The sequence below is a fragment of the Amphiura filiformis genome, unplaced genomic scaffold, assembly GCF_039555335.1.
Source record: "Amphiura filiformis unplaced genomic scaffold, Afil_fr2py scaffold_597, whole genome shotgun sequence".
Taxonomy (NCBI): domain Eukaryota; kingdom Metazoa; phylum Echinodermata; class Ophiuroidea; order Amphilepidida; family Amphiuridae; genus Amphiura; species Amphiura filiformis.
Genome location: NW_027306061.1, coordinates 1,165,312 through 1,190,448, shown reverse-complemented (window position 1 = coordinate 1,190,448; position 25,137 = coordinate 1,165,312). Strand labels below are relative to the sequence as shown.

At 36.1% G+C, this 25,137-nt stretch overlaps 2 protein-coding genes across 2 annotated transcripts in view; both read right to left on the bottom strand.

Annotated features, from left to right (window-relative positions):
* Positions 1–9,978, bottom strand: part of LOC140145738 (uncharacterized) — a 35,578-nt gene extending 25,600 nt beyond the window's left edge. The window contains exons 1-5 of the mRNA XM_072167417.1: positions 9,881–9,978; positions 8,655–8,780; positions 7,893–8,012; positions 7,072–7,225; positions 6,454–6,561 (exon numbers count right to left, since the gene is read on the bottom strand). Of these exons, the coding sequence (XP_072023518.1) occupies positions 6,454–6,561; positions 7,072–7,225; positions 7,893–8,012; positions 8,655–8,780; positions 9,881–9,967 (595 nt within the window). The 5' untranslated portion in view covers positions 9,968–9,978. The remainder of the gene's footprint in view (positions 1–6,453; positions 6,562–7,071; positions 7,226–7,892; positions 8,013–8,654; positions 8,781–9,880) is intronic.
* Positions 9,979–11,911: 1,933 nt separating this feature from the next.
* LOC140145747 (centriolin-like) overlaps positions 11,912–25,137 on the bottom strand; it is a 112,123-nt gene continuing 98,897 nt past the window's right edge. The window contains exons 9-16 of the mRNA XM_072167424.1: positions 23,062–23,171; positions 21,381–21,575; positions 20,362–20,515; positions 18,232–18,446; positions 16,527–16,703; positions 16,152–16,286; positions 12,859–13,125; positions 11,912–12,061 (exon numbers count right to left, since the gene is read on the bottom strand). Of these exons, the coding sequence (XP_072023525.1) occupies positions 11,912–12,061; positions 12,859–13,125; positions 16,152–16,286; positions 16,527–16,703; positions 18,232–18,446; positions 20,362–20,515; positions 21,381–21,575; positions 23,062–23,171 (1,403 nt within the window). The remainder of the gene's footprint in view (positions 12,062–12,858; positions 13,126–16,151; positions 16,287–16,526; positions 16,704–18,231; positions 18,447–20,361; positions 20,516–21,380; positions 21,576–23,061; positions 23,172–25,137) is intronic.

Below are 25,137 nucleotides of genomic sequence, written 5' to 3'. Positions count from 1 at the left end.
TGCAAATTATTTATTACTGAATCTGCCGTACTACAAACCATTATGCACTAGTGCTGTGTTTGATTTCCTGGAAGGATATAACACACACTGGTGTTCATCAATCTAATAATATTAAAAGCTTTATTTTGAAATTAAATCTGATATTGGAACTGAAATTTTACAACTAACTTTGCTACGTGGACCAAAATAATAATGAAAGCTATCCAATTACAAATATAATACAGCCAATAACACTGATTGTTTTAAACAATTTGAAATATGAAACTTCTCTTATAAACACATGATGCAAATGGGAAAAAAACTGATCAGTTTGTGCTATGAAACAGAGCTGCGAGCATCATGGCTAGATATGCATGCAATTACAGGATGCCTTGTAAAATATCCCATGTTGGAGCAGTAGTGGTTTTATACATGATTTTAACCATTTATAGTAAGCAAATGACTGTTAGTGGACAATGCATCAATAATAAGACAATTCAGTGTGTTGGAGGAGTTAATGATACAAGGTGTCACATGGAATGCTCATATAACTGTACCTGTGCCTTAGACAATGTCATCGTAATTAGTAATTGCACTGATGGGAGTGTGTTTGTGACTCAAGTGTTGTATCCACTTGATGATGTGAATAGTCTTAGCTGGGCTGGTAGTACTTTGCATTGCATTAAGCCACTAGCATTTGCAAGGTTTGTTGGTTCATTACAAACATTGAATCTAAGTGATACTGCATTACGTGAGATGCAGTCTGGTGTGTTTGAAGGACTGTCAAGTCTGGAGGAGTTATACCTGCAAAACAATGCATTGCATGAGATACAACCTGGTGTGTTTGGAGGACTGGAAAGTCTGGAGTGGTTATACCTGTCCCACAATGAATTACATGAGTTACAGACTGGTATGTTTGAAGAACTAGTAAGTCTGAAGTGGTTATTTCTGGATAACAATACATTACGTGAGATACAGCTGAGTATGTTTGCAGGATTGGCAAAGCTGGAGAAGTTAGACCTGTCCCACAATGCATTGCATGAGATACGTCATGGTGTATTTGCAGGTATGACAAGTCTGGAGGGGTTAGGCCTGTCTCACAACGAATTACACAAACTACAGCCTGGTGTGTTTGAAGGACTGGCAAGTCTGAAGCAGTTACTCTTGCATAACAATGCATTGTACGAGATACAGCCTGATGTATTTTCAGGACTGACAATGCTGGAGAGATTATACCTGTATTACAATGCATTACATGAAATACAGCCTGGTGTGTTTGCAGGACTGACAATGCTGAAGAGTTTATACCTGCGCAACAATGCATTACATGAGATTCAGCCTGGTGTGTTTGAAGGCGTGGTCAATCTGGAGAGGTTGTACCTGCGCAACAATAAATTAGGTGTTATACAGCCTGGTGTATTTGAAGGACTGGCCAGTCTGAAATTGTTAGACCTGAGCAACAATACATTAGGTGTGATACAGCCTGGTTTGTTTGAAGGACTGGCCAGTCTAAAATTGTTAGACCTGCAGAGTAATACAATACATGAGATAGCACTGAATGCATTTGGATCATTAAGAAACTTACAATTGCTATGGTTATCCAACAATAAGCTAACATCTCTCCATCCTGGGGTATTTCAAAATCAAACCAGGCTTGAAGATCTGGCCCTGGATCATAACTTGCTTTATCATCTTCCAGAAAATACTTTCCACAGCCTCACTCATTTGAAAATTTTAAATCTGTCTGACAACAGTTTAGATCAAATTCCCACACTATCGAAGTGCGCCTCTTTACAAACAGTTAACTTAAAAGAAAACACACTGCTATTAATACACAGAGATGTATTTTCAGGGTTAAATGAAACTGTGACATTGTTAGTTACTACAGCTGCGATCTGCTGTTATGCATCATCTGTACAGTGTATGAGTGATGAGCCACCTTCTCCATTCCTAACATGTGAGCGCATGTTGACCTTTAACATTCTTCATAATGTTATGTGGTTTATGAGCATCATTGGCATTTTTGGAAATATATTTGGTCTTTACACTGGATTTAAGCATAGGCAGCAAAGAAATAAGGTTCAGTTCCTTCTCATCTCAAATCTCTCAATATCAGATCTCATAATGTGTATCTACCTAATCATATTGCTTTCAGTAGATATGTATTATGCAGATTTTTTCCCAGCAAGTTCTGAATCTTGGCGAGGGAGTGCATTGTGTAGGTTTGCTGGAGCTTTGTCTGTGTTATCCAGTGAGGCTTCAGCTTTCTTGATAACACTAATAAGTATAGACAGGTTTCTGCGTGTAAAGTACCGGTACCCATTTGGAAGCCGACAATTGAGTATAAATTTAGCTCGTTTTCTTTTAGTCATACTGTGGTCAGCAGCGATCAGTATCACCATCACTTCTTTTGTATTAGCAGGAATAGATTCCTATTTCTATTCAATTTCAGAGGTTTGTAGTGGCCTTCCTATTATAAAATTCAAAGAATATAATGAAAGTATTGTTCCTGTTGACACTCATGAATTTAGATACTTTAATGGGAGCATACCAGTAGCTGACCACATCTTAAATAATACTCATAATTATAGCAAGGTGTCCATGTATCTATCCACTGCCATGTTCACAGGTCTTAACCTTGTCTGTTTCTTAGTAGTAGGCTTCTGCTACATAGCTATATTTGTTGATGCTAGAAAAATTACCATAAACTCTGAACAATCTCAAAGCTCACACAAAGATATGCATATGGCTATGAAAATGTCTCTTCTTGTCCTCACCGACCTCTTATGCTGGGTACCAATTGGGGTTTTATCGATTCTTGTTCAGGCTGGTGCAGTTGAAGTTAGCCCTACTGCTTATGCCTGGATAGCAACATTTGTGTTACCTATCAATTCCACCCTCAATCCATTTCTGTACAGTTTTGCTGCCTTTTCATTTGACAAAGTAAAATGCCCATGTTGTAAACATGAAAGTCAAGAAGAGAACATCCCAATGAGGGAAATTGTTAGACAGAAAGATTGAAAGAATCCAGCTCATAAGGTCATAGTGAACAAAGTAGTTTTCTTTACTGAACATGTTCATCAGGACTGTTATTGAAAATAAAGACAAAATTCATAGTTCTAGGGGCAATTCCCACTTGGTCCAATCCCATTTGGTATAATCCCACTTAGTCCAATCCCATTTGGTCCAAATCCCACGTTGTCCAGACCCAGTTAGTCCAATCTCACCTAGTCCATGTGGGACATGTCCCACTTAGGCCATGTCCCACTTAGTCCATGTCCCACTTGGCCATGTCCCACTTAGGTCATTCTGTAGAGGAAAATACAATTTACCTCCAATAAACCATTGTGACCAAACACAATGATATGAGATGCTATAAATTGGTCCAGATGTGTACAACAAATAAGGCTACACATACCATTTTACATTTTTACATTTTTACATTTCTTAAAAACAAATTTCATTTATTTAAAAAAGTGTTAGGGGGAACTTTCAAGTTGTGGATCCTATATATCAAAATGGACCATGTTTCCTATATTAGAACAAACAAAATGACTTTTGCCTAAAAATTTAAGTCCTATGTTTATTTTGAATTTTGATGCATGTGATGTACAATGTATATATGTATATATTTTACATGTGCTTATGAAGTGTAATAAAATTTAACAAAAGCGAATCAATACAAAATGTGATCAAATGCAAATATTTAGGGCTGTGTGTACCTGATGCTGATGCTTAGTTTTCCTAATGTAGCTAGAATATTCAATAACAAAAGATATTAACAGTGTGGCCTCTTATTCGCTGTCGTAGTGCACGTTAGTAACCATCGGTTACTGCTCCAAGCCTGGGCTCAAGCACCTGTGCCGAATTTTGATATGCCATAGGCTTTGTGTTGTGATCATTTCGATCAGTGGTTAAGTAACAAGGAAAGCGTGATCCAGTTGACCTGGCAACGGTCATATTCTAACGTGCACTACGACAGCGAATTATTATACTTGTGATGCGATCTACTCCATTGGAGCCAAAGGAGGCATTTTTGAAAATTGAGTTACTATAATTATTACCTTATACAAACATTACGATATCACATACTGAAAACACAAAAGGTTTAGCCTACTTGGTTGAAGTTGATTCTGAAGTTCTGAAGTTTTTTGATGTGTATTTTCTATTATTGTTTTTTGCTCCATTCTTTTTGCCTTTTTCTCAATTTCAAATTTGCCGCTGTTGGCCCCATGGATCAGATCGTGTCATATTTGTCTTCTATCCTTTTCTCAAAATGAGCCTTATTCACTATGGTTGGGTCACAAAAATAATATATGATTCTATCTGATCCAACCAGGCTAAAGATGGAATAAGAAATTGAAATGCATGCAAAAATAGGAGCAAAAACCAATAAAATATGTAAGAAAATAGGCAAGTAAAAGCCCATATACTCACAACCAAGTATACTAGGGATTTAACGCTCTGCAAGCTATAGGCCTCAATATAAAAGGTCCAAAGTTTTGACATATTTCCTAAACATGTCAAAAGCTATCTTAAGAACCACTGAACCAATACTAGGCTTGTTTGTACACATTTTAATACATTTTTCATGCTAGGGATTTAATGCTCTGCAAGCTAGCCATAGGCCTCAATATAAAAGGTTAGAAGTTTTGACATATTTCCTAAACATGTCAAGAGCTATCTTAAGAACCACTGAACCAATACTAGGCTTGTTTGTACTTATTTTAATACATTTTTCATGCTGATTCCAAATATGGTAATGACCATTAACAATTCTAAATTTTGTTAATTAAAAATAAAATTGAAACATGTCGTCTGCAGTCGAAACCCGCATGGTGTGGAGAGAGTTAAGGTTGTCATCAATAGTATGGACAGACCCTTTAATTTCTCTGCTATGATGATGATGATGATGTTATGATGGTAACTCAATTTTCAAACTTGCTTTCTTTGGTATAGGTAGATCAGATCTTGTTACATTTAATTAGGTCTGGTGAAAGTTGACACTTGACAACTTGATTTATGTGATATATAGTTTAAGTCTTTTAGGCAGATGGGAGGGCAGCAACCATATTTGTCAAATTTCAGCAATTTAACTAACAAACTACAGTATGCTTCTTAAAATGAATACATTCATTTTATATGAAAGGAGTCCAGGTAGCCAATATTTGCATTTATATTTCCATAGGTCGATGCGGTTCTTCAGTTAAGACCAATAAACTATCAAAGTGACAGTTTTGGGCATTTCCCCTCCTGAAAAAATCAAGCACATGGAAGTGGCGTAGCATCAGTCATTCTATTGTGAGGCACAGGGCCTGATGGAGGATGGGGCACAAGTTGTTTGTAAGCAATTTTCCAATGGGTTTTTTATTACAGAACCCATACCATTCCTCTTGTGCTTTATTTTATTTGAGTGCTCCCCACCAACCCACCTTAAACGGCTATTTAAAGATCACCACAAATTTCACTAAATTAGAAAATTTGGGCATTTTTTAAACAAGTATACACAGTCATATGCTATAAATAAGCTATGTAAATAGCAATGTAATGCAGACAAGATCTAATATTTGAATTAGAGTTAATCTAACAAAATAATAGAAACTCTGACATTATAGCTATGCTCTTTCAAATGAGGCTGTCATTTTAGTGTTTTATGAAGTAAACATGAGGGTCAAAGTGTCTTGGCATGGTTTAGTGCTTAGCTTCTGCAAGGTTCTCAGTTAGATAGGAAACAGATGTAGGTCCTTGTTTGAAGGTCATTACAAGTAGGGGTGTGCATGGCAAAGTGTATGTGTGTGCATATGTGATTTCCCCTTACCCTGAGGTCATCCTGTAAATCTATTCAGAGGGCACACTAACAACAAAAAAAGAATTCACCGCTTATTTGAGCTTGTTGCGGCCTTATTTTCAAAATGTATGGTCAAAATTTGCATGTTTTCAGCTCATTTGCTTCCAGCAGGTGTCTACATGAAGAAATCTGAGAAAATGTCCCAATTTTGTATTTCAGAGATAAGTTTTGCCGTGAATTTGGACAATGTCCGGTTTCGAAAATTGAGTGATTTTTAGGGTTAAATTTGCACATTTTTTTTCTTTGCAGGAAAAGAGCAAAAAAAAGTAGATGGTCATCAATATATACTGTTAAAAGAATAATATTTTACACAAGACACATGATCAGCTTTTAATTTGATACCAAACTTTATATCTGAAGTGTGTCTTTTCCTGTGTATTTCAATGGGTGTGTTAAATGGAGGTGTGCTCTCTTGTGCTCTTTGAAAATTGAGTTACTATAATTATTACCTTATAAAAGAATAGGCTATCATATACTGAAAACACCAAAGGTCTAGCATACTTGGTTCTAAAGTTCTACAGCTTTTTGACGTGTATATTGTTATGTATTTTTTTTTACTCCATATTTTTGCCTTTATGTCAATTTCAAATTTGCCGCCTTTGGCCCCCATGGACATAAAGTCTTACCCTGAGGTCTTCCTGTTACTCTATTCAGCATATCATGTAGTCTCAGGATCTCTCCCTTTTGATCTTCCAGTGTGTCATATAAAGCACCAATTTCTTCTTGTTGTTCAGCTGTTTGAAAAATACATAGGTAATAAAAATGTATCACCTAAAAAATTAAATCACTTACAGCTATATTGTCATATAATGTTGGTGAATGTGATTTAATACAAGAACATGATTGTTGTTTATGCTCTTAGCTCTGCCTTCGGCATCAACAATCATTCATGCCCTTAATTCCGAAATGAACCCCCTTTTTTTTGAATAATAATTTTTTTGCAGTACGTAACTCAAGTTTGCTGGCTGGAAATTGCTGCAATATATTGCTGTTGCTATAATGTGCATAACAAATAAGCAAATGGATTGGGCTATTCCAGATTCATACACCCCTATGGAAGGCATGACCTTTATCTCCCAACCAGGGCAGGGGAGGGGGGCATATGAAGGAAATGTACACTCCCTGTGTGTAAGATTAAGGTCTTATCCTCCACAGGCGGTATATGGATTTCAACAGGAACAGCCACATTTTACAGCATAAGTACACAATAAACACAGCCTACTTCATCTTGTCATGTTTCTTACCTACTGTGTGTGATGCCCTACCACTCTGCTCAATCTCATCACGTAATGCATGATCCTTTTCGGCTAGTGCCCTCTCTAGTCCATCAATCTCATCCTGTGCTCTTGCTAGTTCCTCTGCTGCCCTCTGGGCTTGAGCACTTGCAAGAGCTTCAGCCTGCATATGGACAAGAAATGACTAACTTTTAATGCTATGTGGATAGGCCAAGAAAAAAAATTGTTTGCTTGCCCTCAAATGAATTTTAACAATTGGGTCGGTCAGTCGGGATTTTTTTTTTTCTTTCTTGTAAGCGCCCACCCAGTTGACAACAAGCAAACTGATAATATTAACTGCCCATGCAAATCTGGATCATGGTCTGAAACATATGGCATGTACACTGATGATTAAGTATGCAGTTATGTGAACAATGTAAAAAAATAAGCGCCCATCAAAAATGACTTAGTTAAGCGCCCTGGCCGGTTATTGGAATAAATACTGTACATGAAATATCCAGAATCCCTCACCAACTCTTACTTCTAGTAGAATGGTTTTTGATAGTTTTTGGCAAGGTTCTTCAGTGCAGCATAAACACTGAATTAGGCTTCTGATTGGCTAATTGAACATATCATCACCACATCGGCACCTCATTTGCCAATCAAGCTGCATAGGGACGTTTGACCTAGTTCTGTTTACGCGATAATCAGAAACAGCAGTCAGACACCGCTGAAGGACCTTGCCAAGTTCTATAGCCATTACAAAGGTATCTCTTTGCATAAAATAACAATATTTATTCCAATAAAAAACAATACACAACACAGCCTTGGAATGCATCTTTCATCCTTACCTCAGCTAGAGCAGCTTGTCGTTGTCTCTCAGCTTCCCTCCTTTGTCTGGCACCTTCCCTCTCTTCTGCTCTGGCAAGTTCCTCTTTCAATTCTTGCATCTGAGCTTCTGCAGCAGCCAACTAAAACAAACATACACAACAAAAATTTGAAGTGGATGTTTCGTGTTTTTTCACATGTTTTTTTTACCTTGCATAGAACAGTAGTATGGATGCACCAACATGGCGATGAAGTTACCATGTTTTTGTTCATACCATCAAAATAAAAATGTTTTATTTCTTCTACAGGGAGGAATTATTTCTTGCATTTAGGCCCTAACTACAAGGGGCTATTTGCAGGGAGGAGATAAGACTGAGTGCCCACTTTCAACCTGCCTAATCATGAAGCTCCCATGGCCAAGTGGTTAAGGTACAGGGGTCCATTTTACTACTTAACAAAGTTTCGTAAGTCTCAAAATCGTTCCATTTCACTCAACTTACTTACGAACGGTACTATTCGTAAGTAATAGGGATTTATTACAAAACCCTTCGTAAAGTTACATCTAGTATTTGGTATTCGTAACTTTAAAAACGGTTACCTGAGTTACGAAGGGTTAAAAGTTTAGTGAAATGGACCCCAGGTCTCATAAACCCGAGTCTGATACCCAGACGGAATCACTTTATTACTTGCAATGGCGAACCTTGTGCAAAATTATCGATCAAGCCAATGTTTTGCCATGAAAATGAAACATGTTGTTAAAATTAACATATTCAAGTATTCCTTACTTCTTGGGCAGCAAGTTCATCATTATCTCTCATTTGTCTATCAGCATCTCTCAAGGATTTCTCCAGATGTTTGACTCTTTCTTCATGTGGGTCATGTAGTATTAGCGGCTCTTCTTGCTGCCTCCTCTGAAAAAGAGAACAACAAGTTGAACGAGCTATTCTATTAAAATCCACACTACCCCTGTGGAAGATTTAGCTAAAGTCTCTCACAGAGGGAGTATGAGTTTTGACTCAAATAGACAATTGGGGAACTTCCATTTGAAATCCTCACTCCAGGTGTGGAAGCCTAGGTAAAGCCATAATACAGGGGGAGTATGAGTTTCAAAATTATTAACTCTGACCAATTACATTTGAAAAACATACTCCCCCTGTGGAAGATATTTCCAAAATCTTCCACAGGGGTAGTGTGGGTTTTAAATGGAATAGCCCAATATCAGAAGCTATGATATGTTTAGCATAAAGGTAAAGTTATGTTTAAGTACCAGTAAATAAAAGTCAAATTTGATTATTTTTGCAATTGAGGGAAAATGGGCCCAAAACATGCACTTTTGCATGTTTTCTTACAATTGCAGTCACAAATTTCAAAGACTTAGCAAAAGTCTAAGAATTTAAAATTTTGAGTATAAGCTATGAATTTGCTCATAATTTTAATATTTTATATTCATTTTTATAATTGGTTATTGAAATGATTAGAAAATGTGTTTCCCAAAGATTAGAATACATAACCTGAAATGAGTTTTAGTACAAATATTTGGGCTTGAATATCACAGCATACAAATAAAGGCCCTAAAAACACATGTTTTGGGCCCTCAATTCCAAAAATTGACCAAATATTAAAAGTTGACTTTCATTATCAGGTAGAACTAACTAAACGATTATGATTTAGCTATGTTTCACTGGCAAAACAGGATAAAAAAATTTTATTCCAAAAATAATTAGTGCTGTATTTTTCTGGAACAGAGAGTAGGCAGCAGATGGCAGGCATGAGAGTAGATTTCCATGACAAAACATGAAAATTCTGGAAAAGCAGGAAAAAGTGCGTAAAATGTGGCTAAAATTCTCCAAAACAGGCTAAAAATGAATAAAAATGTGGAAATTTGGACAACAAAAAGCAGGAATTCCTGCTAGGGCAGGAAAATTCTCATGCCCCAGATGGTCCAAAATCCTTGATAACAAGACACAAATAAATAAAATAATTGTACAAAAAACAGACAAATAAATCTTACCTGTGGATTTCTCTGTTCACGTCTGAGTTGTTCTTGAAGTCTCCTCAATTCATCACGCATAGCTTCCATCTCTTCCTCGTCATCCATATCATCACCATCTTCCTGTAATTATAAGACCACAATACAAACACATGGGTGGGTATTGAGTTGTGTAATGAGACTAGTAACCATGCTTATCACCTGCCTGGTAACCATGATATGTATGATGATGAATGGGCTATTCCAGTTGACATCCATACACCCACTGTGGAATGATGTGACCTTAATCTCAGACACAGGGGGTGAACATTTCAAATGGAGTCACCCATTCAGGTAACCCCATTTGAAATTCACACTCCCTGTGTGGAAGATTAAGGTCATGTCTTCCATAGGGGCGTATGATTTCAACTGGAACAGCTAAAGTGACTGACTCACTGCACCTGCAGATCTCAGAATCAATTCTGTATTTTTATCATCATCTCAGTTAAAATGTGATACTGATTGTGGGATCTTGCTTATATTTGAATTTTACACAAGAATTATTTTGAGTTACTTTAATACATTACATGCAGCTTCACCATGGCTCGAAATGTTGGTGTTCCGAGGTAAATTCTGGTATTTGGATTTTTGTATAAAAACATGCTATAAATTGTGGCAAATTTCGCTTGCTTCCCGGGAAATTAACATTTTTTCAAGCCCTGAGCTTCACCAAACTTTTACATGTACCAGATCAAATTATGTATGTTTAAAATTTCTAGAAATTAATCTAATGTTAAAATAATGTTTGTTCTTTACAATACATAAAATACTGAGTCAGTGGTCCCTTGCCACAGTTGTTAAGACATACGACAACAATTTCTTAACTTCCAACTATATAGGTCAGCAGTTCCCAAATTATGGGTCCTGACCTTTTTCTGGGTCACAGGTCATTTGAATAAGGGTCATGAAAATAACACTTGTACACACACAAAGTAGAAGTAAACATCAACAAATATGCGCGCTATAGCAATTTTTTGATTTTGCACGATTCACTTGCATATTTGCCAGTAGAGTAGGCGGGAACACTCGTAATTACTTGACTTCCACACATCGACCATGAATATCAGTAGGTTGCTGACCCAACAAACTATTCATTCTAAAATTGGGTCGCATGTAAAAAAGTTTGGGAACCACTGATATAGGTAGTACAATGCATTCATTTTATCTCAACTTATGTAAAAAATTCAATGTATTTTTCATTCTAAATTACATTGATCTTGCAGCTAGTGCTCCAGTGTATTCTAGATAAATAATCAAGCATGACACGCTTCGTTACCCCTCCTAAATCTGTATAAATTTTAAGATTTTGATCTAACATCATGCTCATGGACCAGTAAGATATCAAATCACCTTATAGTTGTGCCATCCATTATTATTATTATTATTATATCAGGCTTATGTCTTTAAATGTATTAATTTCAGTATTCTGGAAAATAACCATCTGCTGTGTTGGGATACATGGTATAGTGGTGTATGCAGTACTCCCTATTCCAGAAAAATACATAGCTAATTTTGTTGGATTAAAAAATATCATCCTGTTTTGCTGAATTAAACATAAAACTAAGTAAAGGATTTAACTGGCAATAAAAAGTTCAATTTAAAAAGTTTTGCAATCTGAGCGAACATTGGCCAAAAAAAACATGCAATTACAGTCACAAAATTCAAAGCCTTGGCACAAGTCTAAGCATTCAAAATATTAGAATGAATAACCTGAAGTTAGTCTTAGTACAATTCTTTGAGATTGGTCGTCACAGCCCATGAAAAAACGCCCTAAAATTTTAGCCCTTATTTCCACAAAATGGCCAAATATCAACAAAAAAAATCAATTAGTTCTGTAAATTTCTAGAAAAGGTAGTCGACTCATGACATAATCCACAGGTTGCTAGTCATAGTGTGAAATCTAGCTTCATTTTATAAGATTGGTTAAGGATAAAGCAAATTATAGTCTAAATTAGCCAATTGAACTTTTATTATAATAATGAATAGCTGCCAAATATGAGTTTAAGTATCTACTTATGGTCCAGGAGCATAGTTGTAGGTCACAATCTCACAGATGCAATCACAGTATACCTTTGCCTGTGCTGCAGCATGTGCAGCATCCTGTTCATACTGCTGTTGGATATCTGCCAATTGGTCCCTAAGCGCTTCAATCTCAGCTTCAGCCTAGCTCAAATCAATAACAAAATACATTGATAATGCAATAATATGAGATAGAAGACATTCAGATTGAAAATACAATGAAAATGCAGTAACAAAGGAGACAAGCAATGTATATTCTGATTCACAAAATTATGACTTGTAGACCAGTCAAGAAATGTCTGCTTGATTTCATGATCATCTTTCTTCCTGTTGAATTTATAAAGAATGTGCAATAAAATATTAAACAAAGTTATTATTTATTGGACTTGTTCATCAATCTTTTAATAGCTGTGTAGTGAACAATAATTTCTTCATCTGTATCTGTAAAAATATGAGATTTATGACTCTCACACTAACTCAATGGGGCCATAGCATAAAGCACTAAGAACAGGGAAAACTTTTCATTCATAAGTATCTCAATTTTCTATCAATTTTTACAGATTGTTTTGATTCACAATAAAAAATACTTTTTATATTTCACTCAAATTTAACTTCTTCAAATCTGTATAAAAAATACTGTAAAAACTCGATAGTTAGCATACGTGCTTACTATTGAGCACTTTTGACAACATGAAATTGTACCAAAGTCTGGCGCTTTACCAACTAAGCTAATGGGGTTGAGACACACATTTGCATGTTTACTTGTTCGTATATAACTATGTGCATCGATGATTTGCTCAAAACTCTTTGCAGTTTTGTGGATGGGGCTCTTCATGTTTGCATGTTTTAAAAGCACTCGATAGTAAGTACATATGCTTATAACTATCGATTTTTGACGGTATGCTAAAAATTCAAAATATTTTACAGTATACAATTCTCACCTCATCTTTTTGCTGTTGTGCCTCCTCTTTATCCCTATCACCCTTTCTTAATCTCTCCCCTATCTGTCCCTCCAAATCAGCAAGAGATTGGCCTACAACATCCCCACCATCCAATGGTCGAGTCCTCTTCCTTGCTCCTCTATCAATGTTCCTACCAGTCTGTTGGATGCGACCTGCTACATCTTCTGGGTTGAGACTGGTATTGAGAAGATCACCCATTTCTGCATCTTGATTTTGTAACCTTGCGGCCAGCATTTCATTTTCAGCCTAATAATAAAGATATTGGTTTTGAAAATTTAAGGTCTGTAATCAAGCTTCCAGCATTTCACTTTCAGCCTAAAAATATTGAAATATACTTTGCCACAGACATTATGAAGTTTTGTCTTGATCTAAATCTAGTGATGTTTTGGTTTGGTCTGAGTTAATCATTAAGACTACTAGAGTTTGGAAAAGTATTCAACAGGTCAGTTGCCTGATGAAGTCACTCATTCATAAAGAATAATGTTTAAAGCTCTGGTTTTTGTTTTGTTATAAAGTGTGGTCAAGACTGCCACAAGTTGACAGCAATGGACAAGGGTGCTACAGTCATTAAGATACTACTTTTAATAGGCCTATCACTTACAAGATAAAAAACAAGGGAAAAATTACACATTCAAAATACTTTTGCAATTAAAGTTTGTTCGGCTTATATAAGGCGGAAATTATTCGGTTTTTGTTACTGCGCGCGTCAATAAAGTCCCAACTCACGCTTGCGTTAATTCACATAAGCGTGCGCCAGTCACACATTAAGCAACGCACAACTAGCGTTGGCATTGCGCCCAACTGCGTGCATGCCATTCTATATCAATACATGTTGTTATGAGTCTTATTTTTTCCGCCTTATATAAACCGAACAAACTTTAACAATGGGCTATTTCAGTTGAAATCCATACACCCTCATGGAAGATATGACATTAATCTTCCACACAGGGAGTGTAAATTCAAATGGGTTACATGAATCATAGACAGAAGAGATTACGCATGAATAGCCATTATGAAATCTGCACCCCTGTGTGAAAGATGAAAGCCATGTCTTCCATAGGGGGTGATGGATTTTGACTGGAATAGCCCAATCTTTGCACATGTGGAAAACTGAGATATTTTAATGAAGTCTGGGCGACATTAATTTGGCAGCAACATTTACTATAGGATTACAAATTAACAGCTGATTGCTTAAAGGTTGTTAGTGATCAGGTATATTAATGAACTTACGACGACAATATATTGAGCAAAAACAAAATATCAACAATAACTGGATCACAGACATTTCAATTTGGTACTACAAGCCTCACAACAATCTTGTTGCACTTGTCAACATGCATGCCCTGTTTTGACATGAAAAAGAATGACATGAAAGGGGAATGCGGGGGAGGGGGGTTGTACGATGTGATGCGAGTTGTTCAGCCAGTGAGGTGCAGAATATTCCAAAAGAGTGCAAAAGAATGCTGATCACATCTACATACCTCATACATGCTAGATTGGGTTAAGAAAGGGAAATAAAATCCTGAGTACATGCATAAAGGATGGAAATATATTGACAAAATTATGATTTCATGACTCAGAAATACCATATACAACCAAAGGGGGTCCAGTAATATCAATAGTAAATTGCTGTAAACCTTTGACGAGAGCGTATTTCTATGATGTATATGGCAGCGGAATTTACAATGCGTACAATGTGTAAACCACACAATACTACGCTTTGCAGGTACCTTGGTAACATCGTGGAAGTACGCAGTTTGCAGCAAAATGCTCTAATAAAGGAGTAGCATATTCGACCTAATAAGCGGTCAGGAAACTTTTGACAGTCAAATGATGAAATGGAAGTCAAAATTGGGAATTTACACTCATGACTCCTGGCTGCTGCGTTGGTTGGTGTTCTTTGTTTCACACACACCTAATAGTATAGCAGTATGTCCTTTGTGAATGGGGGCACAATGCAGTGGCATAGCGTCATAGGGGCATGTGCCCCCCTCCCAATTGATTGCAAAATTTAGAAAATCCCATATGAAATTGGCAAAAAACAACTTGTGTCTCCAATCATGGTCGGTGCCCCCAATTAGACCCGGTGCCCCCCCAATCATGGTCGGTGCCCCCCTAATCAGATGACCCACGATACGCCACTGTCATAAGACCTAAAAAAAATTGTTTGATTGGCATAACATAAAAAAAAATATTTTAGGGTAGGTAGGTCGGGATTTTTGTTTTTTTTACTTTTTAAGCTGTTAATTTCGTTTGATAAAGACTTTGGAACTTTTTTTTCTTCTTTTTTTTTAAATTGATTTATTTATATTTATTTTTTTAAATATTATTTTTTTTTTTGCAAAGGGTCGGGCCTAATTTTAGGGTACGCCAATCAAACAATTTTTTTATAGGCCTAATGGGTCATTCACGATGGACATACTACTGGCTTGTTCAGGTGTGCAGCAAACAAAGAACATCAACTTAAGCAGCCAGGATGTCTCTAGAAACTACCAATTTGCGACTTCACGTTCATTTTGTGGTAGTAGTAGGTCACATATGATCTGATCCAATCAGGTAATACATATTATGGCCTTTTATAATGCCAATTTTCTTATGAATTTTAATGCTTTCATTAATCTAATATGTAATGACACCTTTTGTATAACAGTAATAACTTTATGATGCCGATGCATGCCCAGTCCCCCTGGGCTTTCTGTAAAATCAGTCTATCAGTCAAGGTTCCACCCAAATTTCCTATTTACAATAAGTCCCTACAAACCCACCTTAAGATTGAAGGAAAATGTATATAGTTATATCGTCTCAAGTTGAGAATAACGCCATGTTGAATTGCGCGCTAACTTAATCCCGTGGGGAATATACACAAATGTAGGAGGGCGGTTTGTCTGTATGCTGGTGATGCAAGTGTGTTAAGGTACCGATTCGAATCTGCCACTGCGAAATCCAAACTGGTGTTGCTTTCAACTTGAAATGAGACACAATATAGTACCCTTTGCAGTTAAGTATAGACTGTTAAAAGATTACAAGCAACAAGCTTTCGACAAGTGCACCGTAGATTGGAAAGGTTGTTGAGCTTTCGCCAGTTATAACTCTGACTTCATCAGGAAAAAAAACATTGACAAAAGCTCAACAACCTTTTCAATCTGACAGTGCACCCAATAAAACCTTATAGCTTGTTATAGATTCCTGTCAGGGAATAAATCCTTTCTATATATTTGGTTAAAAGATTGGTATGCAATAGACATGAAGTTACTCAGGTATGACCTATTTACCTGTAGAGCACCTAATTGCCCTGCTAGATGTTTGGCTTCATCCTCTTTGTTTCCCAGAGCTCTGGCTTTCTTTGCCGCATCATTCAGCTTCCGTTTATCTGCTGTCAACTGTTTCTGTAAGGCATCTCTCTCAGCCTATTAAAAAGATGAGAATAAAGAGAAGTGCATTTTTACATCCCCTGGGAGTGGCTTGTCTGTATAATTCTGCTCAGATTATCCAAAACATACAGTAAGAATAATCACTAAGGCTAAAAGGAATTAGCTTAAATTTGCTCAGAATTTCTAAAAGCTCTATTTTAATTGGTTAACCATATGCTTATATCATGCAATTATCCAATCATGGGTACTGTAAGAAAGGCAGTAGCGCCTACACACCTGTGCTTGTCTCTGTTGCTGCTTGAGGGCATCCTTCAACTTTTCAATCTCTTCCTCAGCTCCTTGAAGTTGTATGTCCTTATCAGCACCACCAATGCTAGCCTCGGCTTGAGCTCGACGTAGAGACTCATTCTCGTCTTCCAAATTTTTAAGCATTGCTTCTGTTTCATCTACCCTCTAAGAAAGACAAAAAATATTTTACTTAATAATTTTTTAATTAATTTTCATATTACTTAATAGCGACTTAATAATACTTGATATGACGTCATCAGTGAGAGATATCCCGATTGTAGACAAGATATCATCACAGCATCACCATCTGCTGAAGACGCTAGTCGAACTAGTGAAAACGTTCCAGGTGAGCGAAAAATAGTGTAGTGTTGAAGTTAAACTCTTTAATCACTACTTAATAGCGGTTTGGACCCTAACATTTAATTTCGATAGGTGATGCTGTGATGAATTTATATCTACAATCAGGATAGCTACTTTTGACTATGACATCACATGAGTTCTACAATGATGCCAAAAGAGATTTTGTTGATGTTTTTCACTACCCATGAGTAAGTGGCTTATCTCAAATAACCCCTACAGCTTCAACTTTTCTTAAGTCCAATATTTTGCCAGGTTTCAGTTCTGGATTTTGAGTTCTGATAAGGATGGCAACCTAACATTCCAAGAGTAAACATTCTGCTCCCATACCAACACTTGTCCCAGGAGCAAAATTGTGCAGTGTTTTGAGTCTGAACTCTTTATCCAGTTTTATTACAACTACATTATGAATATCCACTATACTCTGATCAGTTTGTAATAGGCGGGACTCATAGCATTGTGGATTGATATAGAATGGCGTACACACAGCTGGGGCAGAGGTCCTGGGTTCAATTCCTGTGTGGGTTCACTTTTCCTATTTTCCTCCTTAAATCATGGCTCAACGGTGAAACTGATAATATTTCATTATATAAGATGTTACCGACTCTTTACCAACTCTGTTAACTTTACGTGGGAGAGCGTGGCGCAATGGTTAGGGTACTTGCCGTTAGTACATGAGGTCCCGGGTTCAATTTCCGGTGGTGGCGATTTGCTGGGATATTGACTTGGAAAAAAAAAAATCTGAAATTAATTGGCAACATCTGTAGATTAAATTCAGACTTCTGCTTCCTCCCACGGTTCATTTAGAATTGGGTAAATGAATCATGAAAGTACCCCGTCCTTCGGAGGGGACGTTAAGCCGTCGGTCCCGTGTGCAGAGAGCCATTACTGTTTGTTTGTTTGTTTTATTTCTTCTTTAACCTGGGACACTCAATCAGTTGAAAATACAACTGTACATGTATCTCGCAGCTAGTTTCGAAAAGAGTAGGGTGTTAACCCCTGACTGTTCCCAACCCGTCCCGGTATTCAAATGGACCCCAATGGAAATAAACTTCAATAGAGGCTTTCTTGGGTTATCCAGGGTTATCAAAAACCCGAACAAATCAAATCAAATTGTGCGCGATTCGATACTGTGAACAGTGAAATATGCACCTACATTACTGAACTTAAGGTAGACCAAAGTTTAGTACCTTTTGTATGGCATCTATTTCCTCTACAGGAATCTGTTGTTTCTCAGCTTCAGCTTCCTGTAATCTTTGTATTAGATTATCCCTCTCTTTCTTCAATGCATCCCCTCTCTCTGTTGCAGGGTTTGTTGTTCTTACACCTTTCTTACCTTTTGTATGGCATCTATTTCCTCTACAGGAATCTGTTGTTTCTCAGCTTCAGCTTCCTGTAATCTTTGTATCAGATTATCTCTCTCTTTCTTCAAGGCATCCGCTTCTCTTTGTTGCTGGGCTTGTTGTTCTTGCACCTTCCTTAGATAGTCAGTCAATCCATCAATTACATCTTCCAGTTCCTGTTTCAAGGCATCGTTCATCTCAACTTCTCCTGCAAATAAAATGTGAGTTATGTTGTGATAATGTATGCAAAATTCCTAACAGTAATCTTTTTGAAATATGATTTCCTCATTCATTTATGTTAAGGTTGGTTAAGGAATGGTTTCAGAATGTATTTTGCACAATATACAGCAATTTAATCCGCACCATAACCTTATAAACTCAAAAAAAAAAAAAAAAAAAAGCAACAGAATTGTACAATTATCCATTTCTTCCAAACAGGTAAAATATAGCCGTTTCCAAGAAAACATCAGAGCTAACAACATCGGCTGATGACGAGGAACTTCCTCGAAAGCGCTCCTGGTAAGCGAAATAAACAAGTAGTGTTGAAGTCTATATTAATAAATTTCAGGTAAAATATACAATGCAAATTTCAATTTACAATTTATATTCACTATAAATAAACAAATTTAAATACTCATATTTATACAAATTCTGAATTGTTGCAACAGTTTCACTAACATAAAATGAAAGTATAAATGAAGTAACCTAGCCATTTCAAATTCTATTTGGCAGTTTTCATGAAAGTACATATTTTGTAACCTTCTGGCCCTGGGTATGGTTTGTGAGGATAATTTGAATACATTCTCTTACTTCCTTTATAAATCTAACACCCTAAGGGTAGTTTGGGTGGGTAGATTGCACTCCACCAGCCACCCCACTTAGCTTAAAAAGAGGCACGTCTGGTGTCGGATTTTATTTGTTGGATTCTCAGGGGTTATGATTAGTTAATATTATGTTACAATGTTGAAACTGCTAACATTGGCCTTTTTGGAAGTTTTTCGCATTACAGAACAATACATTCAGTTTTAATGTTCTGATTTTCTATTATATACCTTTCTATATTGGACTAACTCCAGTTGAAATCCATTCAACCCCCAATGGAAGAGAAGACCTTCATCTTCCACACAGGGAGTATGAATTTCAAATGGGGTTACCTGAATGGGTGACTACATTTGAAATTCACACACCCTGTGTGGATGATTAAGGGCATATCCTCTATAGAGAGCATATGGATTTTAAGGTAGTTTGTATGGCTAATTGGGCTTGCAGCAAAATAGCCATAATAGCAAATCAGCATTGTGTATTAATTTAAAACTTAGAACAAACTAAACATATGTCTTCTATTTTGAGAGTTTCATAAAAATTCTACCATTTCTTATGTATTTCTTTATTTTTTGAAAATCAGCTAAATTTGTCCATGTTTTAATTTATTTAGCCTACATTGAGTGTGCTATGGTTTCCAAAGTTTCGGGGTGGTGTATAACTTTAAAGCTTAATATCTAAATTCTCTCACCAGCCTTTTTAGATAAAGTGTTTAATTTGTTAGAAAAATGATTTTTAAATTTTTGATTTTGGGGAATTTTAGAAACACCTATAACTTGAAATAACAAGAGAATTTAATTACCTTTCATATGACACCTTGTTTGATGAAAGCTCATAGTTAGTTCATAGAAAATGATAGAATTCAGGTAATTTAGTGTTTCCAGAATAAGTCAAGAAAATTGGAAAAAAAAGGTGCTAATATTACCATTTAATATCTCCTTTGTTGAGACCAATATCTTGGGAAAAATCATAATCTTTATATAGTAGCATTTTTGCAATAAAATAAATCAAAAACCAGATTTATGCAGTGGATACAAAAGAGAGAAAATCACATTTAAAGAAATGATCTGTTTTCATCAATTAAGCTGATTTGAAGAACTTGGCAACATGCCAAAACCCTCTTTTGGAAAAAAAAAAAATAAATTGGCACATGAGTTTTCTCACCCATCTACACATCCTATCTACACAAACTATCTTAACTGGAACAAGCCCAATTGAGACGTTCAAGCTGGACAATTAAGGACAGAAAAGATACAAAGGCCCACAGTATAAATAAATGTAACATGTCATCAAATTCATACCATCTGCAAGTTGACGTTGTAATTTCTTGACTTTCTTCATCTCTTGTTCCAGCAGATCCAGTGAGTCAGCCAGGTCCTTCTGGAGGTCAGTGTAATCTTTGTCTGCCTCATCAACCTGTTCTTCCTTCTCAGCTACTGCAGCTTGAGCTTGTGCCTGAATGGGACAAAGAGCAGCATTAAAAATAAAACATGGGATTGTTTTCGAATTGCCAAGTATAAACCCTACTTTTATGCTCTTATCATACTAAAGCAGTCATAACAAGTGTAGCATATTTTGTTACTCTGCTACAACATCCCTCACTTGATCCGAAAAGAGATTGCCGATACATGGTAGCTTTGTAAAATCAATTGCTACGAATACTATCAAGAGCATGCTCAAATCACCAAAGGATAAACCTAAATGTGATTGTTCTTGTATTACATACAGGATCAATTGCAACAATTGTTCTTACCATTAGTAACACCCCCTTTTTGCAAACGTCTTGCTGAGCAAAAGAGGGAGCCCTCTCCGGTTGGAGCTCACTTACAATTTCAATGAGACAAACATTTTGGACACAGATTCCAGATGGTTACAACTGGGCAGTAAGGTGGCCTACTACATCGTCGGAATGGATTCCGACCATAACCAGGATAAGGGACGACACTACCTGCCCGTGCCTACAAACCAATCATCAAATCACATGACTCCCGGTCTTCCTGTGAGTCATGTGATTAGCTTGACCGCTCCAATCATAATTCTGATGAAGTTCCACGGATGTGATTATAAGTATAAAGTCACTATTTTATTGAGAGAACTGTTTAAAACATTAATTTTACCACTGGTATCACTGGTATTTGATCGCAAATCTATTTTTCTGCCACTCGTTGTGACTGATAGTATGATAATGCTCATTAGAACAGGCTTGACTGTTATTAAAACAAGCACTTAAATACATTAACAAACAAACAGACAAACAAACATATAGATGAGTTTTTCTTTAATCTGCATTTTATTCATTTACATGAGTAGATAAACTCACATATCCTGGTTCTCCCTGCTTCATCTGTGCTAACTGTTTCTCCAATCTGTTCATCTCTGCATCTTTTTCTTGAATAATTTCCAGCGTTTTGTGCATCCCATCTTCAATTTGTGAAATACGCCCTCGTAGTTCATTGACTGCTTGAACCTTGTTAAGAAGCTGTTGCTGTAAATCCTGCTTCTCTTCTTCAGAAAGCTAGCAAGATGCAGATAAAAATAAATACAAAAATATACAAAAAGTATTAATAACAATGATATATGAAAACTTAAATGAGAATAAGAATAGCAACCCTACAAAATAATCAAGTGTGTGCCTCAAGCCCCCACCGGTTTTATGATAACATGAAAAAATTGGCCTATAGGAGCACAATTTTTAGCCAATCAGCACTCCTTGGCTCTCAGACCTGCTGCTGAAGGTTTTTTGTGCATAATTCCAGTGGTGACACCATAAAAAAATGTTCCAAAGGGAAAAGTGAATTTCATGACATTTCTGCAACAAAATTGTTGCAAAAATTTAAATTCTTTTATTCATTTTTATTTATTTTTATTGGGGAAAGGGGCCAATTTCAGGCTTCTGTTTCTTTGCTACAATCCTGGTGGAAATTTGTTGCCACACCAGCACATGCTGGTATTAAAAGCACGCAATCACCAGAGTTAAGTACAGCTAAGTATGTGATAGTTCCGCATTATCTTTGTATAATAGTTGCAAATGCACATCTTACACTCCCCCCCCCCCATTTTTCAATGTTTGGAGACTGTAATGTAGAAATGATGACAATGTTGTCCAAATCAACATTGCAATAGGGGAGTTCCTTCAATACAATCATTTCAGCATTTCTCTTGGAATATATTAGCATTAATTGCACTCCACATCAGCATCTTCAAAAAGTCTTGTATAATTATACTTTGATCAGCTCGTAATCGGCGGGTCTTATCGCGGATTAATATCAAAATATTTTATTTTGAGAATTTTCTTTTCACACTTCTCCAGAAGCATCACGAATTATTAATGCAATTCCTATACTTTGTCTACTTTCTTTAACATACAAAATAAAGATCGGACAGGTAAACTAATTAATAGCTCTCTTAACGTGGGTCTATTTTTCGGCCTAAAGCCTAACAATTCCCACCTATTACGAGCTGATCAAAGTATATGTGTTCACCCACCACAAATGGTGATGTTGGATTGTTGGCATTTTCACTTTTTGAGATATTTGACAAATACTCCTCAAAATGAGCTTTACAATGATATATTACATAGCTTTATATGTCCCTGTTGCTTGTTTGCAAGGTAGTAAAAAGAAGTAAAATAGTTAAGACATCCTTTGTTTTCTATTTTTTTTTTTTTTAAGAAGTTGAATGGACCATATCTTAAAACAAACTCTTTACATCCCATTTGTGGGGGATGATCACACATATGTTTCCATATTTACTGAAAGGTAACCTTTCAGAGTCTTTATTGAGCACCAATGTAGCTTGCGGAGTCATCACAGCATCGTTAACACAATGCTGAATGGAGAAGCAGTGATGGCATCAAAGCTGAATGAAGATGCAGTGATGGCATCATAAAGCTACTCCACAAAACCTGTAAAAGGGTAACTTTTTAAGTAATGTCAAAATGATTGTGTCCGATATAAGTCAACACATTTACTTTTATGCATTTTCATTAATCTCCAACCTACCGGTGGTCTGGGCGTTCCCTTTGATACCTTGTCCAGTTCCTCATTTGCATCCTGTACTCTCCTCTCAGTCCTGTCAAGTTGATCTTGAATCTGGGATAATTTTTCTTGAGCTGCAGAAATGTACAAGAAATGAGAGGAAAAATTGATTAATATTGAAAAATCAGAACATATTTTTATAATTCATCATTCAAAAAACATCGTATCAGATAGAACAATACTTTTATTTCATTCAAACAAAAATAAATATATGGCAAAAAAAGTATGCCTCAAAGCTGTCTCATGAATTTGTTTTATAGTGTGCATTTGTTTAAGAAAAATTGGCCAATTAAATTGTTTTTACCCAATTATTTTGTAAACAAGAATTTCATTGTGTGAATAAGAATGTAAGTTTAGAGGTTTTATGCATCTGAAGCCTATTTTCACTGAGCTTGAGTCACCAGGAGGGGATGCATTCCCTCTTGGTTTTTTTAATCTTTGCAAGCTCAGAGTCATACTATTTTGTTTTTGGCCTTCACACATTTGAGTGATGAGATTCTCAAAAATGGTTTGAAGGGAGCATCACTTTAAAAATAGGACTAGATTACATAACAAAATCTATTTAACATTCACTACATCAGCTGGTAGGAAAAAAAAAACTTTGGGTGGGGGGGTCAAATTTGTGAAAAGTGGACCTTCTTCCCAAAATTTGGACCTTTTTTGACCCCCTCCCAAAAGAAAAACCCATAAAAAACACTGATTTTTTCCCGCTCGCTACGCTTGCAAATTGGCATTTGTTGGGACTTTCTTTATACCTTTGTATTTTAAACTTGAAATGCGTTAGCTGTTACTGCTTTTATGAATCACATTCCAAACCTGTGGCTGGCTCTTCTATCTTTTTATTTATTTTTTTGTATATTTTTTTTTTGGAGTGATCTGGCAATTAATGCTAATGAGCAGGTGTTCAAAAAACTGATGCTTGTATAATTTTGTATACCCTTGACTGTTGTAATCATACAGGCTCAATCTTCAAGTGTCAGTTATTTAATAGTATAATTATAGTAGCAGCTGAAAGCTGGCATGTAGTCTAATTATTTTATATTGTTTCAAATATGTTACACGCTGTACGCCTTTCATGCTCAAATGTGTTGCCTGTGATTTTTAAACCATTTGATAAATTGAAAAGATTCAACTTAGCAGGTAGGTATACTTTTGCCATGTGTATGCTTAAAATCACCTTTGGCTGGTCTATCTTAAAATTTAAGAAATATTAAGTAACAAAATATTTTCAGTACTGAAATGACTTTCTATCAACTAATTATATCCAGAATCATTCTTTTTAAAAGCTAACACTTATTGTCTCGAGACAGCAGGAAAACACACAACACAAAATTTAGACTCCGCATTGTCCCACGATCATGAGGACCATTTAATACATGCAAGATATTTATAACAATTCCACATTTTCATAAGACTATATTATATTTAACAATCGATTTCATATAAATTAATACAAATATATCAATTGAAATCAATAATTGGAGCAAGCATTTTTAATTATTTATCTTCATATAATTAAATAAATAAATACAAGAATTATTGGAAAAATGTGTACAAGTCAACCATACAAGACACAAAAGTTGACTTCTGTATCACATTTAACCAAATTTCGTCTTTAGCAAAACGGATACATCTTTGGATGAAACAGGGATTGGATTGGAAACAACATTTTATACCCGCAATTAAATAATTAGAAATCTCCAAAAGAAGAAAAAATGCCAGCAATTAAAATTTTGTATCCAACCAGAGCCGCATTACATATACACTATTAATGATATATAGATATTATTAAAACCACTGATATTTATAGTCAATTAACTAAAGATACTCAAAACAAGCAATTATTAGTTACATAAAGCCTTCAATCACACTCTGTAAAACGCAGTAGAAAGTGGAGACAATCTACTGACGAGATTCTTCAGGTTTTGAAGAAACTCCTTATCACATTCAAACACCATAAAACGCAGTAGAAAGTGGAGACAATCTACTGACGAGATTCTTCAGGTTTTGAAGAAACTCCTTATCACATTCAAACACCAT